The 17757-nt window shown below is 42.2% G+C and overlaps 1 protein-coding gene across 2 annotated transcripts in view; it reads left to right on the forward strand.

Moving 5' to 3' along the window:
• The window catches only part of LOC122615788 (centaurin-gamma-1A), a 54324-nt gene that overhangs the window by 19420 nt on the left and 17147 nt on the right, over window positions 1-17757 (forward strand). The window contains exon 1 of one of the 2 annotated variants that reach the window (XM_043790909.1): window positions 15659-16384. The exons of the other annotated variant lie outside the window; for it this stretch is intronic. Within the exon in view, the coding sequence (XP_043646844.1) occupies window positions 16213-16384 (172 nt within the window). The 5' untranslated portion in view covers window positions 15659-16212. Of the gene's footprint in view, window positions 1-15658; window positions 16385-17757 lie in introns of those variants that run through there. 2 annotated transcript variants of the gene reach the window in all.

A 17757-nucleotide genomic window follows, 5' to 3' on the forward strand; every position in this document is an offset into this window, starting at 1 on the left:
CAGTCTCATCATCCACGGTGCAAGCGCAGCTGCCTCAGGACGCCCAGGCACACCACACACCACACACACATGAAGCTGTCATGTTTCTGGGCAGGCCACAACGCAGTCATCCTCGTCCTGATCGTCCTGATCCTCCTCAGCCGACAGACAACAATTACAATTTCCCTCCGCCCAAGTGCAACGTCATTCCTTGTCCTTTAGGACTCCTCATATTTTCCTTGCGGCTGCCTTCAGCTGATTTGCATTTTTAATCTCATAAGGATGTGCTGCCAGGCATTGTCCTTCGAATTTTGATGTATTTTTTTCCACCGTGCGGTTACTCAAGCTGCAAGCCAAGATGGAAAAAAATCTCCGTCAGCCGAAAAGGAAAAAAAAATCTGCCCCCTCTGGTAGGGGTAGGGGTCTTCTTCCCTGATCTACATATGTTTAATCCTGGATTTCTGACACGACAGACGACGAATAGCTGTCCGTCCTGCCCGAATTGTGTGAGAGTGTCTGTAATCCTGGCTGTCCTGGGACGCCTCATCCCGTCGCGTTACGCTTGAATAATTAGACGTAATTAAAGTTCCTTTCATAGCAATCACTACACGATTCCCAGTTTAGCTTTCGTGTTGTCGGGATTAGGAGTCAAGCCGATTCCTCCTGGCTCACATCTAATGTCTGCCGACAGATCCTGCGGATGATGACGAAGTACACGGCCGCGGAATCACATCTGCACATCGAGGTGTTTAAAGGAAGGAAGGAAGTTTGAGCATCAAATTAAATTATATACAATTCACTTTTTTGTATTTACTATTTTTTTTACGATTTGTAGAATATTCAATTAAATGATTTTGTAGGATAAAAATATTTTTATGTATTTTACAAGAAGTCTTAGACTAATATAAAGTTTCTTAGCATTTTTGGTTTTCCAAGTTCTTATGTCTATATTTTATTTCTCATTTTGGCAAAACAAATTTGTATTGTTCTCCCTAATGGCCCTTAAATCTTTTGATCAGTGATAACATTCCCTTTGCGGCTGTGGTTGATTACCCATTCCAACATCGGATTTCAGCAGTTTAACTTTGCATTGTGTCACTGAAGTTTCCATTTCGAGCGGATAGTTCTTAAAGGCTTTTGTATTCTTTGCGGTTATATCTGATTCGATTACGGATGATCAAGACAACGGTAATCGATCTGTTTTATCTACGCAAGGGGATGAGCACGATCCAGAGAATGGAAATAAATCATAGGAATCTTAACAATATCGATCGGCGTAATGACAACACAAATTATGTGAAAGTAATTTCTTAGATGAGAGCACATTGATAAAAAAACACAAAGAAGCAAGGCTAAGAAACAAAAAGGTTCGGAAAATAACCTAAGACTGTTCAAAATATATAGAAACTCCCGAAACTTCCCGAATGTCATCAAACTTCGATCAATTTGCGGTTTCCGATATGATTTATTCGTTACGATTCAGTGGTTTGCACTTGAGTGCTGTACTCCGGCGCATGTCCTGCCCAAAGGACCAAGCATCATTAATCATCCATCATGTGTCGAGTTTTTGGCTAATGATGGGGATCTTTTTTCGCCACTAATGGAGTGGACAGGCAGGCAAAAAATGTTTTACTGCTCGACTTCTTTGATCTTCAACACGGATCAGGATGTGCCAATGGCCCAGACCATTAATGAGCAAATTCTGGTCAATGAATTGAACTTACATTCATGGGGTTTAGAGTTTAGTGCGGATTTTGATCATCATTAATCACTCAATGAGAGTTTAAGCATTGGGTTATTGCACAAATGGATTTCATTGTTAGAATACGCAGAGTGAAAGATGGAAATGTGAACGAAAATGAATATTTATGAATTCTTTTTGCAGCGAAAAAAGATTTATACCATCTTTAAGATAAACTAAGTATCATAATTATTATTATATCATAATTACTCCTCAAATGTGCTCTTCAAATCAACCATTTCCCAGTTCTGTATTACCACAAATTAGGATAATTTGCGCCTATCGTATGGATGGCAATATAAATATTCCGCCTCTAGATCAGATCTCAGCTATTATACATTTGAGAACGACAAAGTTTGCCCAAATTAACTGGGTGGAGTTCCCGTCCTTTTCCTATTAATGTGCAAATCCTTAAAGCATTTAGCTGTAGGAAGTCTTGAGGGGTTTTGGGTTCAAGTTTTTCGTTTTATCCCTTTTCCAACCGAAGACGACCGCCAACTGTGCGAGGGCACAATTATTAGCACTTAGGCGACACATTCAGGCCTACTCTCCATCCTGTGGCACTGTGGCACTGCGGCACTGTTGCCCTGGATGCTCCCTCCATCGATCCTGTGCCTGTTCCGGTTCCCGATCCCGATGCCGATGCCAATGCCGATCCAGTTCCTCTTCCCGCGAGGGGGCACAACCCTTAAGGCTGCCGCACAAGTGTCGATGACACTTGGAGGGATTTTTTCGGTGGCTGCTCACCGCAGCCATTGCAACGTTGCACGTTTGGGCCGTGTCAGGTACGAAGTAAAGGGGTTCGTCCTGGCACGTCCTGGCAAACACTTAAGCCAAAGTTAAACGCTTTGAGTGCCGTATTTTTGTTTTTGTTTGCATGTTTTCCCCCCTTAGCTTGCTCTGTTTTCTTCAGTACACTGTGTACTCTATTTTATTCTTATTTTTTTCTTAAGCCACAGCAGGAGATTTCTTCGTCCTTCGTCGGGAATTTCGTTTTTATTCGGAGCTGAGCCAAGAACCTAAATCAATACGAACTCCGTTTTAATTCGCTTAAATTGCCGGCAGGACATCCCAGGGATGCTTTGTGCGAAATCCCCGAAAGGATTGCGCTCCTTACTACGGCTCGGCGATTGTTTGCCCCGCTGTTGTCACAGCTCTAAGCGCTTTAATTTTGATTGCATTCGATTTGTTGTTGCTCTTGTTTTCGGCTACCCGTTCCCCCGAGTGTTTGCACAACTCTTTGACAAATTCACAGGCTCAACATCGCAGGATCCCCTTCCACTGCCATCCACATCTCAGCAACCTAGCATCCCAGCATCCTTGGCCTGCGCCTTCGGGCGTTTTTCGCAATCTTCTGGCGGGCCCAAAAAAGGAAAGGATTAACTATTTAGGTTTTTATGTCCGTGTCAAGGAAGTAGCCGACTGAATGTCTGCCTTTGGCTTCCCTCCTGGCAGTGGTTCCTTGGTTCCTGTTCCCGCGCCTGTTCTTCCATCCTCCGGCCGACGACTGCAATTGAGGCTGAAAATGTTTTGCCGTTTCGCAACGAGCTCATTTCATTTACAATTCTCCTGGTCTCGTTTTATTTTGGAGTTTAAAAAACTACAGTTGTGCTCTGTGACAGACAGCTCACAATGGCTTTCTTGGGAATTTTCGGCTAAGAGTCTATGTTGGGGGTTTTACCAAAAGCATTTAGTTGGATTTTGTGGGTTTCTGTAGGCCACAATAAGCCTTAAGTTTTCAAATGCCTTCAGTTTTAAATGGGCGATAATAAAAAGCAATTTTCTACTATTGTTGCGAGTTAAGAAAAATGAATAAAAGTTATAAATTCGGCACAATCTTCGCCTTCTGTTCCAAACTACTCAAGAAGCCGTAAAATTAATTGTTTCAATTTACCATAAAATGTAGTGCAAAAACCAAAGAGGCTCCAAAGACCAAAAATGCATCTGAAAACTAAGATTTTACCATACTTTATTGCCGAACCTTTTCCTTTGAAAATTTGTAGAGCCCTTTGCCCAACTCTATCAAATCGATCGTCACAGATCATCAAATCGATCTAAGCCAATTACACAGGCAGCTGATTGAGTCTGGGCGATTGGGATTGTGACTGTCTCGTAAATCTGGAAAGAAGGTGTGAGATCAGGGACAAAAGCCCAGACGCATTTAAGCTAATTTGTTCTGACGTCGCCTGCGACGTGACGGGACTCGTGATTCAGAACTCCGGAGATGGAAGAGTTTCATCCTTCACGGCAATGGTGTATGTTTGTCAGGGCATTGTGAGTTGCGCATTGAGGGAGCGACAGTTTTGCGACAACAAACCGCCGACCCACTTTGGCATACAATAAGGATACATCAGGATACAGAGGATACGATGCAGGATAAAGAGAAGAGGAGCAGCTCTGCATCGGCTTCAATGTAGAGCAAAACTCATTTAGTAGCTGCTGCTGATGTTTACTATGTTATCCTTTTTATGCAGTCCGTGTCCGTAAACGGGGGCAGAGCCTACTTCTGGCCCATGAACATAATGGAGGAGCTGCAGCACATGGCGATTTCTCATTTGGCACACAGACATTTCATCAAATGTAGGCCGTTCCCTGGAAGGGGAACGTGTCGCACATTGTTGCCTTTTGCCGCTGATAGATTACGCCTGCCGCAGGACATTCGAGCAGCTCTTCTGTGTGTGCGCAGGTGGCAAATCCTAGCTGCTAGCTCCTAGCTGGATAGGATCCTAAGTCGCAGCACACACCAAGCGCTGACAGGCGACTAATTACTCGACAGGGCAGAGCTAAAGGGATTTCGGCATTTACGGGATCAGATTCCGAAAATGGCCAGCATTCGCAAACGCAACGGAATTCCCCGCATTTGGACAAGTCCATGAATGACAGCCGCTGTTCTACCTCTAATTTTTCTGTGTTTTTTTGTCATACTGTTTGTAACGCAGCCTACCTGCCAGGACATAAATCCTGGCCTGACATTCTGTCAACGTCAATGCGGAAAAATGTTCTGGCATGCAACTGCAAGCCAAAATAGAGCACGCCCTGTTGTGGAAAAACAGCAAAGCAAAAGCATTGAATCGATTGGGTTTAGAGGCGGATTAAAGAGATTAAAGACCCAAAAAGAAAACGGGCTTAGAAATTTAACAAATGGCAAATAATAATAACTTTTAAAGCAAACTTTTAAAAAGAAGCTGTACTTCATCGTATTGTAACTTACCCCAATTATGCATTCTTTTTAATGATGTCATAAAACGTACTTTATATACTTTCAAAACTGGGCAAAGAACATCAAAGCCTTGTTAAGATCCACATACTTAGCACTCGATCCCCTCTCGTATGTAGTGTACTTATTTCGATGCCCCTGTCAAACTAATCCGAAATGCATGCAAATGAGACCGAAGCACAATTGATAAATGGCATTAGGCTTTGATGGCCATTAAGTCCACTCAACGGTCAGTTGAGTAATCAATCAAACGCTCTGCATCTCGTCAACCCCTTTGCAACTGCGAACTGGGACGCCAGTTGACCGGTGGTCAACTCACTGACTGACTCACGGTCCAACGTCCACCCCTGAAAAGCGTGCTGCACTTAAACTGTCTGCGCCAGCGCTTCGCATAAAATCGCGCTCAGGATACGCGGCGCAGGATACGCGGCGCAGGACACGCGACTTGCGCAGTTCATTAAAATAAAATGCAAGTCGGGTAATGAGGAAAATGCAGCGTAATGAAATTAATGCGAGCACGCGAGGCCCACAAGGAGAGAGTTATGGCGGGGGTTATGCATTGCTATATAACTATATGACTATATGACTACGGTGCATTGATAGGGGAGATCCTGGACTGCCCGCTGCTCGGGCATGTGCACTGCTCGCCGATCATGAGTCGAAATGCCCGTCATCCCTCCACTAAACCATTGAACCACCGAACCACCGAACCACTGGGCATTTGTCAAGTGCCGCGCTATTTTTTGCACCTTGACTCGCACGGCCCGCATAATTGGAACATTTTTGCTAAAAATGTTACCACTCAGCGTGCAGAAAGCGCACTCATTAGTTCTAGTTTGTTTAGCCAGGACAATGCTTCCGGCATGCATGTATGCAAAAATATTATATATAAACGGGAGCATTGAGTACATTTTATGGCCTACGGAACGTGCCGGCTCTATGAAAATGTGGGCTTTGCATTTGCCTGCAGTGAAAACCAAACACCAAAAAATCCGGCATACAATAAGCCCACACATAGGGCACACAAAAAGTGGTGGCCAGCTTAGACAATCAAGGTGTCAAATAAAAATGTCAAGTTTATGGACCACGCGGCGATCGCCACTAATCTGTCAACAAAGGTGAATCGAGGTATTTCCGGTTTCCGCACCGAAGCCAACAGATCAACCCCTTTGCTGTCGCCCGGCTGTTGCGTGTCCTTGTTCCGGACTGACATACCCACGTACCCACCAACCAGCCAACCAACCAACCAAGCAACTGACTGACTTACTGACCGACGGATGAACTGGCGGACGGCAGGACACAGCGAAACGCCCCGGCAGGAGGACGGACAGAGGTCCTTTGGCTGTCATAATTAAAATATGACGCGTGTCTCGTGCGCAGGACAATTGCACCGCGGGTAGTGGTATGTGTATCCTGGCAGTTGCCACTCAATTCGACACGCAAGCCAGCAGCAACAGAAGCCGCATAGCAGAACCTGGTCAATGGTTGAAATATGAATATGGCCATTGCCAGCCAGACTTGTACTGTTCTCGGACCTTCGGTCATTGTCCTGCGACTGGGACAACTGCAGCAAATCGCTTTTACCATGCGCCAATTATACAGATTGTAAACGGAAATTGCCTCAAATCAAAAATTATAGTCTAGAAACGGGCCTAAAGAAACGGTTGCCATTTGTACACGAAGGTAAGGAATGTCATGGCAATAATATATGCGGCAAAGGACAAAGTTGATTGTGGTAATTCAGATGTCGCCCGATTCGACAGGCCGAAAGTAGAAGGAAAGGTCATAATTGGACTTGCAAATGAGGTGGTATTCATAGAATGACTGCTGAGTACAGGAATAAATATTTATATTTATTATATTTTCCAATTTCGAGAAAGCCATGTTCTTGGAAATATAAAATTGCTTGACACCAGGGATTAAGGAAGCGTTTCGAATATCCTTCTAACAAGTTGTGGCTTCCTGTTTTATCCGGACTGTACTGGAATTAAACTCTTTGTGGCTACCCCATTAAAGCATGCTCGAAACATCTCTAGTTAGAGATAAGGATTTTAACGGCACACTTTCGGGACATAAACAATTAGTTTGCATAATGCGTGTTTTACTTCCGAAGTGAGTGGGACAATGGACCCCTTGCGCTGGTCAAACAGCAGCTGTAATAATCATAACAATCCCGAAACGGCCTCATCTGCATACGTTTTATTCATCACTTTCACCGACACTTTCCACACCAGCACACCAGAGATGAGATGCCTTCAATCCCGCTGGCCAGCAGCTGCCGTACGAGCATAACCCGAATCCAACCCAACCACCCAGGACCAGGCACTTTGAAGTAGGTGATGTTTGGGCAAACATTGAAGGGAATGCGGATGATGGTATCGGGTTGGACGGATGCTGGGCAGTTGGTGGGTTCGCTCGACGATGATGATTTTCCATAACTGCTGCGGTGGACATGAAATTTCATAACATCAAGATATGAGCTTTGAATTATCTCAGATCGCCCGAGGGGGATGAGCCCGGCGATGGAACGTGTCTCTTTGGTAAGTAAAAAAAATGTATGTAGAGCGAAAAATAAATAATTCCGAGGCAAAAACGTGCACTGCATTTGATAAGGATAAGCTGCGTTGTTAGGGGTTCCAACCCTTCCCCTGCTAATGAGCACACTTGAGCGAGTCACGGCTGCATTGTTTGCCCAGTCCGCTAATGAAGAGCGGGAGCGTACTGCCATTGGTACTGGTATCCTTTTGCAGGACTTGCATTGTCCTTCGGCGACAAAAGCGACGCATGTCCATCAAGTTAAATCACACAAAACGCTCGAGCGGGGGTTGCTAACTATCCAGGGTCGCGAAATCCGAATCCGAATCCCAAACCGGAACTCAACCCGCTCATCCAGTTGTCCTTTGTCCCGTTTTCGGATGCTTACCCTTTTCGAACGGACAGCTTTAAATGATGTTTTCCTCGTTCGGTGTTGCTGCATTTTTAATGCCGTGTAAACTTTATTGTTTAATTGCCTTTTTTGTGGGTTTTTCCTCCCTTGGCGATTCCACTTCCACGTCCACTTTCAATTTCAATTATTTTAATTGCGCCGCGAGGGAATTTGTTCGTTTCGTGGGTATAATTAACTAATTTCCAGCGATTTGTCAGTGGAACCCACAATTATGCATTAGAGTGACTGGCCAAAAATGGGACACGCGTCATGTGTCCTGCGGACGGTGGTCGGGAAAACCTTTCTTGTGGCAGTTTTTCCTCTTTTTTTTGTAGGGGTAAAAGTATCAATTGCATGTCCTCTTTTTAGTTTTGGGATCTCCGTATCACAAAGCCTTATCGCATGTCCAAGAAGTCAACTGAAAAGCCGCAAGATGAATGCGTTCGAGTAAGGGGGTTGCATAATGTTCCTCTGATGTTCCGCAAGATCTTGACAGTGAAAAATTCAACGCAGCAACGATCCCCCGATCGCAGGCCTCATTTCGCTCAGCCATTTGATTGATTTGGCAAACAAATTTCCTGCATTTTTGGCACGGAAAATGCCGCAGTTTGGCTGGGGTTTTCGCATGAAAAATGGGTTTCCTTTTAGCAGAAATTGAAATTTCTTTTTTTTCCATCAATTTGTTCGCAATTTTCATTGTTGATTTAGGTTACTGCGGGGTGGCTACGGGAAAATTGTAAATCGAGAATGGATTTCTTCTTAAATGGGGGAAATTGAATAATTTATCTCATTTATTACTGCTCAAAGATATATCAAAAGCAGCGTCTCATGAGTTGAATTAATTTCTTTCTTTCTCTCTTTTTCCTTCTTTCAGGTGAGCTCAATTGCATCAATTACTTATTCAGAGACTTTTAGTCACCTTGTGACTCACATCGTTTAGAAATTTGCAAACGATTTTCTTAAACTCTGATATCATTGGATGAGCTGACTCAAAGGTTGTATTTATTGTATGAAATCACCAATTAACTGTGGCGAATTATACTTCTCATAAAATACTGCGTACTTACATAAATTCTACGTAAAAATTATACTCCTAAGACAGCCGCAACAAATCCTTAGAAAACTGTATCTGCGAACCAGAAAAAAAGTGAACAACTTGGGATACTTTTTCAGTCTTCGTAATGCGATCATAAAACCGTCATCTGATCTCACAACACCACATAAAAAATCGGAAAGAAAGAAGGAGAATTCGCGTCAAAATGTCAGAATCATTTTTTCAATATTAAATTTTGCACGCCATTTAAAAATTGCATCCCCAAGATTGCAGGCCTTGAGAGATCTGCCAAAAAAGATTTGCAGTTACACCCCTCGAAATTGCTGGGCCAAAAAATAATAAAAGAGGAACGAAATTGAATTTATGTCCAAAAATATTGGAAACATTTTTATTTGATCTTCTTTCTTGCGAAATTCTTATCCCTACTTAGTTCGTTTTGCGCATTTGAACTTTGACCGTGTCCCGAAGAAGAAAAATCACTCGAGCGTGCCCTGATTTCGGGTAAGCCCACCAAGATCTGGTTGGGAAACACCCTAAAAAACTGTACATGTGAAATATTAATTAGTTTTCTTGCTATGGACATCTGAACTGGGAAAAATTGATTCTGCGCAAGGAGAAATGCAGTAGGTTATGCTGTTCGATAGGATAGCTTATTTAATAGTTGAAAGTATAGTAGATACCATTTCATTGTACATGATTTATAGATAGATATCTAGAATATAATTGTAAATTTTTCAAATGAATTATTATTATAACTGATGGAATTAAGCGAACTAGAATTGCCTACCCCCTGTTTCTTTATGCATATGCATGATTTCACCCAACTCGTTACACTCAATTACCATTGGCCATATTCAATTATCATATTCGCATCTAATTTTAGAAGCTCTTTCGAATGCGAGTATGATGTATCACATATCGCGTCTTGCACAATTTACTTCAATATTTAGCCCACTAAATCCCTCACCAAACAGTTTCAGAGAGATGTTTCGTGGTCTGTAAGAATTGTGACGCGTTATTTACAGAAATAAGGCACACAGAAACAATAAGTAGAAATACAAAACAAACACAAGGGCCACAACAGCTCTCCTCCTCACCCACTGACCCTGAATAAAAACAATTTATATGGTGTGCTACACCCCCTTGCGTAGCTCCTCTAAATGATATATTATATATATTTCAGTTCAGTTGAGTTCAGTTGCTGGCAACTTGCGTCAGTTGTGCTCTTGCCGAATTTACGTGTGTAAATAATTGGGTTTTGCATACGAAAGCGAATATAATTTAATTGTTTCAAGAAACGCAAAAAGAATATACTCACTTGCAATTTATAAGTATATTTTTTCATATTTCGGCATCAACTGGCAGTGAGTCCCGTTCGTCTCCTCCCGGGAAAAAATTGCCGCGAGGCAAAAAGAAAGGAAAATGGAGCAAACGATGGGAATTATATTTAATATTTGAATGGAGTTTGCACTTCAAACGGGGGGTTTAAAATAAATACCCTAAGGAGGTGGGGATTCCCTAACAATTTTAACGATTTTGAGACATCTTCAGTTTATATTTTGAGTTCTATTAAACAGTGATAGCATTCTAAGCTAGTCGGTTTAATATTATAGAATTTGGAATTGTTCCTTTAGTGCTTTGAAGAGTAATTTTTATATGAAGTAGATTCATATTTTTGTGTAAAACTTATAATCTTAATTCTTACAATGTCTTAAAAAGGTAATTGTTCTTTTGTGTCCATCGACGCGCAATTTTAATGTTAAGAAGATACTTTTATAGTTAAAATTGTTTAAGTTTTTTAAAGGGTATGCTCAACTTCTACTTTGAAAACGAAAATTTTCAGAAAATCTTTTTAGGAGCACAAAATTGAATTTGGCTGCTTTTTGCCTTAGGCAGCTCTCCGACGAAGTTTTTCATTTTTTTGTATAAGGGCTCCTGGAGTTAAGAAGCTGCGAACGAAGTTTTGGGGCTGCCACACGGATACAGATACAGATACAGATGCTGCTGCTCCTTCAGCAAAGTTGCCTCATCCTCGCCGCTCCTACGGTACTTAACATATTTGCATTAACAAGCGGACACTCGCACAGATACAGATACACATACAGATACAGAGTACATTCGAAATGTACATGTTTTTTAGGTATTCAGAATTCATATGTCTGCACTTGATGGAGCAGGGTTTTGGGATTTGGGGGCAGGCTCGTCTCCGCAGGCCGGGCCATTAAAATTATTGATTTTCTGCCGTCTGCAATTCTGCCCTTTGGCCAACACAGTTAACCCACCAATCCCATCCCACCGCCACCCCCCACTTGCCGCCACATTTAAATTAATCAACTCAATTTGCGTAAAAGTGCAATATGGAAAGAGGCGGCGATGGAGCGTTGATTACATGAACAGACAGCGATGTCAACTTGAACGGAGGGGGGAACTTTTTGCCTGCCCATAACCGTAACTCTTCTAACCCTAATAATTGTGTCATGTCTCAAGAAAAATCGCCGTGCTCCTTTACCCTGGGCAATTTCATGGATTTCCGAACATTTTCGCTAATGTTTCTTTCACGCTTCATTATTAGGGCTCGTAAAAAAAATTGGCAAATGCAGGAACTTGCCAAAACCGGCAGGAATATTTTCGAGAAAATTATGAATTATTAATTATGGCAAGGGTTTTCGAAGGAGACCCCACTCCACTCCACCCCTTTTTGCGGCCCATGTCCAATGTGTAAGCGCATTTTGGCGTGAGAACTAATTCGCTCGTAATTGCAGCCGAGGAAAATGGAAAATGTGAAGCTGGCCCTGGGGTTAGAAACTGTAAATGACTTTCCATGCAAATTATGAAAATTATGAATACGAAATTAGTTTTGGATGATGAGCATTGAATGAAATTCGCCAACGAATATGAAGGGTTAAAAAAGATTCATAATACTTTTGTAATCCTTTCCTGTAATTCTCTTAACTCTTTTAAGAAAACATTTTAAGCTCCGTTGTGTTATAGTGAAATGAATTTGTTGAATGCGAAGTATTTTATTTATATCCCTTGGTAAAAAAGATTACGCATCGAGAGACGTACGAGCGCCACATTCACTTGAAAATTTTGAATAAATCATGAATCATATTTCCGCCCGCGCAAAGACATGTGTGAAGAGATTTGAGATGACCCACTAAAAAAAAGCTCATAACACATTTATTTTCAATGCAAATGAGCCATAGTTTCCTCCCTTTTTTTACGAAATCCCCTGCTTTCTTGCTTGTTTCCCTTTTTGCATAGTAAATCGGAATATTAAATATAATCAAATGTACATCAAATGCACTCAACTAAATCAAATAAATGGGTTTTCATACATCATGACAAATCGTATGCTTCCGCCTTTAACCCTGCGAAGACCTCTTCTGTTTTTGAACGAGGGGAGGGTGTCAAAGTCACCACAATGAACCCAGCTAAGCCCGGCAAATATTGGCCCAACAAGCTCCGAGTGGGTGGACACTGCAAAAGTATCAAATTTCAGTGCTGGGGTGCAGGACTCGTGGTTTTCCACTGCTGCCGAGGGAAGCTCAATTTGTTCGCCGTCACAACTGGACAGGGTAGTAGTTGCTATTCGACAAGGGGTTCATATCAGATCAGACAAGTTGCAAATATGTTTTGAGGATTTTTGATATAAAAATGTATTTGTTTTTTAATTTTCTAAATGGTAACTAAGGTTTAAAAGCTTGCCCTATTGCAGAAACTTAATTCAATCCAATCAGTTTATAAGTAGCCAAAGTAGTTTCCATAAATGGTATCCCAACTTAGCCTGTACTTATAATTTCGACTTTATTACGGATATAAACTAATTTGAAATGAAACTGTATATATTAAAGGGAATCCCCTAAAAGTTCTACTACACCCTTGGCCAAAACATTTGCAGGCAATTAAAAGCACTAACGAATTGCTCTTGTGTGAAAGGGGATCTGCGCAGGAGTGGGAGAAATCGTTGACACCCTAAAGTTACATCGACCATAGCACCCTCAGGTTCTAATTAGCCCGCGGCTGTTTGCGAAGGGGGAGTTAAAGTTGCCACTGTATTGCTACTTTTTAACCCTTAAGGCCCAAATAGCTGTTTTATTAACGTCATTTGAGTGGCACTTTTTTTTTTTTTTTTTTTTTTGGGCATTTTATCTCGATGATTTCATTCGGGGCCAAAGCGAGCTGAACTGGGACAATTGAAATGGAAAGTGTCGCACATGCCGAAGGCCACAATTTGACCCACCCACAATTGCAACCCCCTGGCGAATGCGGTGCGTGCTTTCCGTGCAACATTCTTCAATGAAATCTGGGCAAGTCGTCGACTCGCGAGGGGAATCCTCGCGGGGTGCGACCCAGACGGACGCGCCCTTCTGCCAGCGAGTCTTGTGTCGCAGGTTGATTAGAAATTCCATTAAAATTCCATAAAAAAATGTATGTTCAGTAGCAGCCGCACCCAGTTTCGTCCCTCATTACACTAATAAATACAGTGTTTTATTAGAGAAAAGATAAATTATTTACCTGAAGAAGTTTCGGTCTAGACCTTAAGTTACTTTAGATAAGCTTTGCAATATATTAGATTAGTTAACTTTTTTGAACTTATGCAGAAATTTAGCATATACTGTTTTTAATTAACCAAATCTTTAAAACGATAGAGACATTAACTGGGAAAACACATATCTTTCTTAAGCTTTTCGGACTTCCTGTGTATTACCAACCACTTTTTTCCAGTGCATAGTTTCTCGCCGAGGGTGGTTTATATCTGAGGAACCCACCCACCCAAGTTCCTCCGCAATCGCGTGCGATGTCTTGCTGTCAATGGCTGTACCTCCCCACACTTTACTCCACCAAACTGCCACTTCCTCTGCTGATTTGTATTTCAATGTCGCTTGCCGCTGATGTCGTCTAATTAAGTCGCAAAGTGTGTCCCTGCTTGGGATTCGGATCGGGTTGTTAGTCGGTTTTTAGGATGGTCGGATGGCTGGATGGTCCCCGTAAAGTGCGGAGTGTGGCCCCGATAAGTGAGTCGAGCAAAAGTGGCGAGCGTGTCCAATTATCGGGCATATATGGTAATGCAGTTCACGTGTCGCTGGCTGCTTTTGGGACTCGCATTTTTAAGGCAATCTGTGCGGGTACAATGCTGAAGATGTAATCTGAAAGCAAACTGCAGTCTGTTGCTCAACAAAAGGTTATAATTTATATTGGTTTATCGCCGGGTCCGCTTAGCTTTTGATAAACTGGGGCAACACGGATGATCTTGGGGATGATATTAAACGACCTAGGCATTGCTGTCTGCTACTGATTTGGATTAAGCTAAGCCCAAAGAAGAAAGTTATATATATTCATGGCTGAAGCTTGGACACAACGCCAAGGAAAATTGAATTTTAACCAAATTATGTGCAATTCACACCTGATTGGTATTGCACTGACCAATCTGCCCGGCAGCCTCCTCTAAATTTCGATTTACACCTTGTGCATTCGCACATTGCATAAAAAACAATCGACAAATTATTGTGCATGATAAAATACAGTGAGCACATGCTGAATACGGTGAATCCCCGCCAGCATCTCGCTCTGTAGGAAGTGAATTGGCATCATAACAAAAACAAGATGAGGAGCCCCAAGCGGCCCACTAACCGAAACCCCAGCTAAAAAACAATAGCAACAAACCGCTGTCTGCACAGTTTTCCACGCGGCGGAAGCTGGAAATGGGAATGGAGGTGGCGGTGGAGATGGGCGGGGGATGGGGTGGTTATGGGTGGTGGAACTGCATCAGTATCCCCCAAGCAGACCTATCTCTGACTTCATCATCTGCATCATCATGATAGTCTTCAACAACAGCTAAATGTTTATTATTGCATTTTGATTTCCGTATGATGTTTTTGTTATGGCCACTCTTTTGCGTCACCTTTTCTCTCTTCGTCGCTCTCTTTTGCGTCATCATCCCCAAAGTAGAAAACATGCTGGTTTTCCGCTCTCTCTTAAAATTTAACATTGCCCTGTTACTGTTAAACGGATCCGATTTACTACTGTTGATATGGACATGCAGTTTCTTACATAGCTTATCGTAGATCGTGTTTTGTTGGGCGTTATTAAATAAGCAAGTATTTATTTTTAAACGCACCGAATTAGTCACAAATTGCGTTGCAGCCAAATAGTTAATACTCGGTACTCGCTATGTGCAAGACATAAGGAACTTAAATTGATGAGCAGTATAGCACTAAAAACTAGACTAGAGCGAGCTCTTGATTTGTGGGAAAAAGCGTCTCAGTTTGGTTTTTGCAGAAGCATTGATAAGCATTTAATAAATTAAATGTTTAATATAATGTAATATATATAAAATATATAAAGTCTTAAAAGATGTGTTCGTATCTTAGTTGTCACATATTTTAGGAAGTGGGCATATGGAAGTATAAAAAGCGTTCTGGAATGTATTTTTTATATGCCGATAAACGTCGAAAAGTCACTGGGTGGCTTCCGGAAGCAGGGGTATTGTGTTTCCTCGAGTATCTGCAACAAGCTGTCGGGGAATGGGAAACCTGGCTCCGTAAACCATTTGGTTTACCTGCCGATTACCTCTGCAGCTGCTAACAGCACGTGGCAACAGCGCAACAACAGCCAAGCAACAGCTGCTGTTGGCCAACAGAGCGCTGTTATGCTTTAACCCTCCACCAGTGCCAGTTTGCTGGGGTGAAGAACTCTGCGATTGTGGCTACAGTAGTCAGTTGTGTTTTGACCAGCACTCGATGTAGACGTACCGCACGGATACTCGATCTCTCAGTTGTATCTGCGTTAGGGCCCCCGCGTAGTTTTTCGCGTAATATTTTCGGCTTCGCAATTTTTTTGGATACTTGATGAAATAACGTCAGTTGGATAGTATATAACCCAAAGCAGCGGCAAATTGATGTCGTCAGTTGTATAAATACCACAAAGAAACAAACATATACATACATGAAGAGTTTTTGTGCTTTCATTGCAAAGTGACCAAGTGTGTTAGTCACCATACGGCTTATTTATGTGTTAAAATGCAAATTGAAAATCACAAGACCAAACAAGTTGCTAAAATGAGGCAGAGGAAGCCAATAAGTGCGAATAAAAATAAATAAATAGGCGAAGCGCAGCAAAACCAAGGCGCACAAAAAGGATTACACCAGATAAATAACACTGAAGCGGCATAAAAATAGCAGAAACGCAAAAACACTTTTCATTGCCAACGCGCCCAGTAAGCAGCAGCAACAAGAACTAAGACAACAGGGCCAAGAAAAGCCGCCAAGAGCAACAGTTAACACAGCAGCAACATGTTGGCGGTAAAGAACTTTTTCCTCCCGGAGAGGACCAAAGCTCCGGAGACTCCACAACGATTCTCCCGGATGCCGGAGGCCTTCCTCCGCTCCATCCGGAGACGATCCCTGAGGGTGAAGCGGGCCAAGAGTCTGGTGGTGCCCGATCGCAGCGAGAAACGTAAATCAGGTGAGGTACAGTGTCGATGTAAAGCGACCAAGATGGGGAACAGCGGGTCAAAGTTCACTTTGAAACTAGGGATATCCTATGCAATACAAATTCGTAGAATTCCAATTTTAATCACCTGTGACTGAGGAAAACCTGCGACTAAATCTGCAATTAAAACTTGGGTAGCCAAAATGTCTCCATTCAAGACCTCCTCATACAAATTGTCATTGTTGTTGAACACCACTCAACTGCTTTACCCACAGTAACGCCTTAAGTACTCCCCTTTTGCAGACCTTGCCACCTAATCACCATTAACCGAAACTAAGCTTTTCTCACACGTTTATTTCGCCACTCGGGGCATTAAAATATTAGATAATTAGTTTATTATGACTAAAAAATCATTTACTTTTTATGCAACTTCGTTAATTACCTCAGCCGAAATGAGAAAAATCATAAACCAATGACCTTGCACATGTTATCTTATTAACATTGAATGTGCAACAGTCGAAATAAACTATTGCCTAACTCTATTAGAGTGTAAAAAAAGATAGAGGAAAAGTTACAACCTTTTGAATGTGGCACATCGCGTGTCATGTGTCAAAGTGTGAGGCAAACTTTGGGTGTTGTAAACAGCCAGCGCGAAAATAATGCAATTTGGCATAGTTTCACTCCGATACTTCCTCAGTTCCAAGTTTTGGGCTTTATGATGCCAAGTTATGACAGCATTATGTCTTGTTTTCATGCTCTTTTGCATGCAAATGAAAATTACATGCAAACAAAAGTTTGCCAAACTTCTTTGTTTCTATCAAAAGCTGTCGAAGTGAAAGGTCAATAAAAAGGTAGAGAGCGAAAGTAAGGGTGTTGTTATAAAAAGGAAAGAGGAGGTTCGTGTTTTGTAACAGTGACTCAAATTCGTATTGTTCGACATTGACTTTCAGTAGCCGTGACAACCGAACTACGAAAGTTTGTCTACCCCTCACTTTGGCACCATTGGCACCTTCGGTACTTTGGTGCTTTGGCATGCAATTATCGATTCACAAAAAATGCGGGTACAAGAAGCCAAACGATGGCAGCACTGACACACTGCAATCAATGCCACTTAATGACGTCAATCGGAGGCAGGATAGGTGGGAAGGTGCCAAGTACCCCCTTTCTTCCTAATCGCGCGTATCCATCAGTTGGCTTGTTAAGTATCCGCCACATGGCGCGGCTTAGAGTTGCGATACAAGCTAAAGAAGCTGGTTCGGCCAATGGGGCTTTGGAAAATGTGTCAACTGGTTCTTGGCACCAGAGATCTGGGCAGGAGATTGCGTTGATTGATTTGCAGGAGATTATACACTTTAATACATCACCCGTGGTTCGGGCAATGAATCACGGCATATATAAACACTTCT

This window comes from Drosophila teissieri, chromosome 2L (assembly GCF_016746235.2).
Source record: "Drosophila teissieri strain GT53w chromosome 2L, Prin_Dtei_1.1, whole genome shotgun sequence".
Classification (NCBI taxonomy): domain Eukaryota; kingdom Metazoa; phylum Arthropoda; class Insecta; order Diptera; family Drosophilidae; genus Drosophila; species Drosophila teissieri.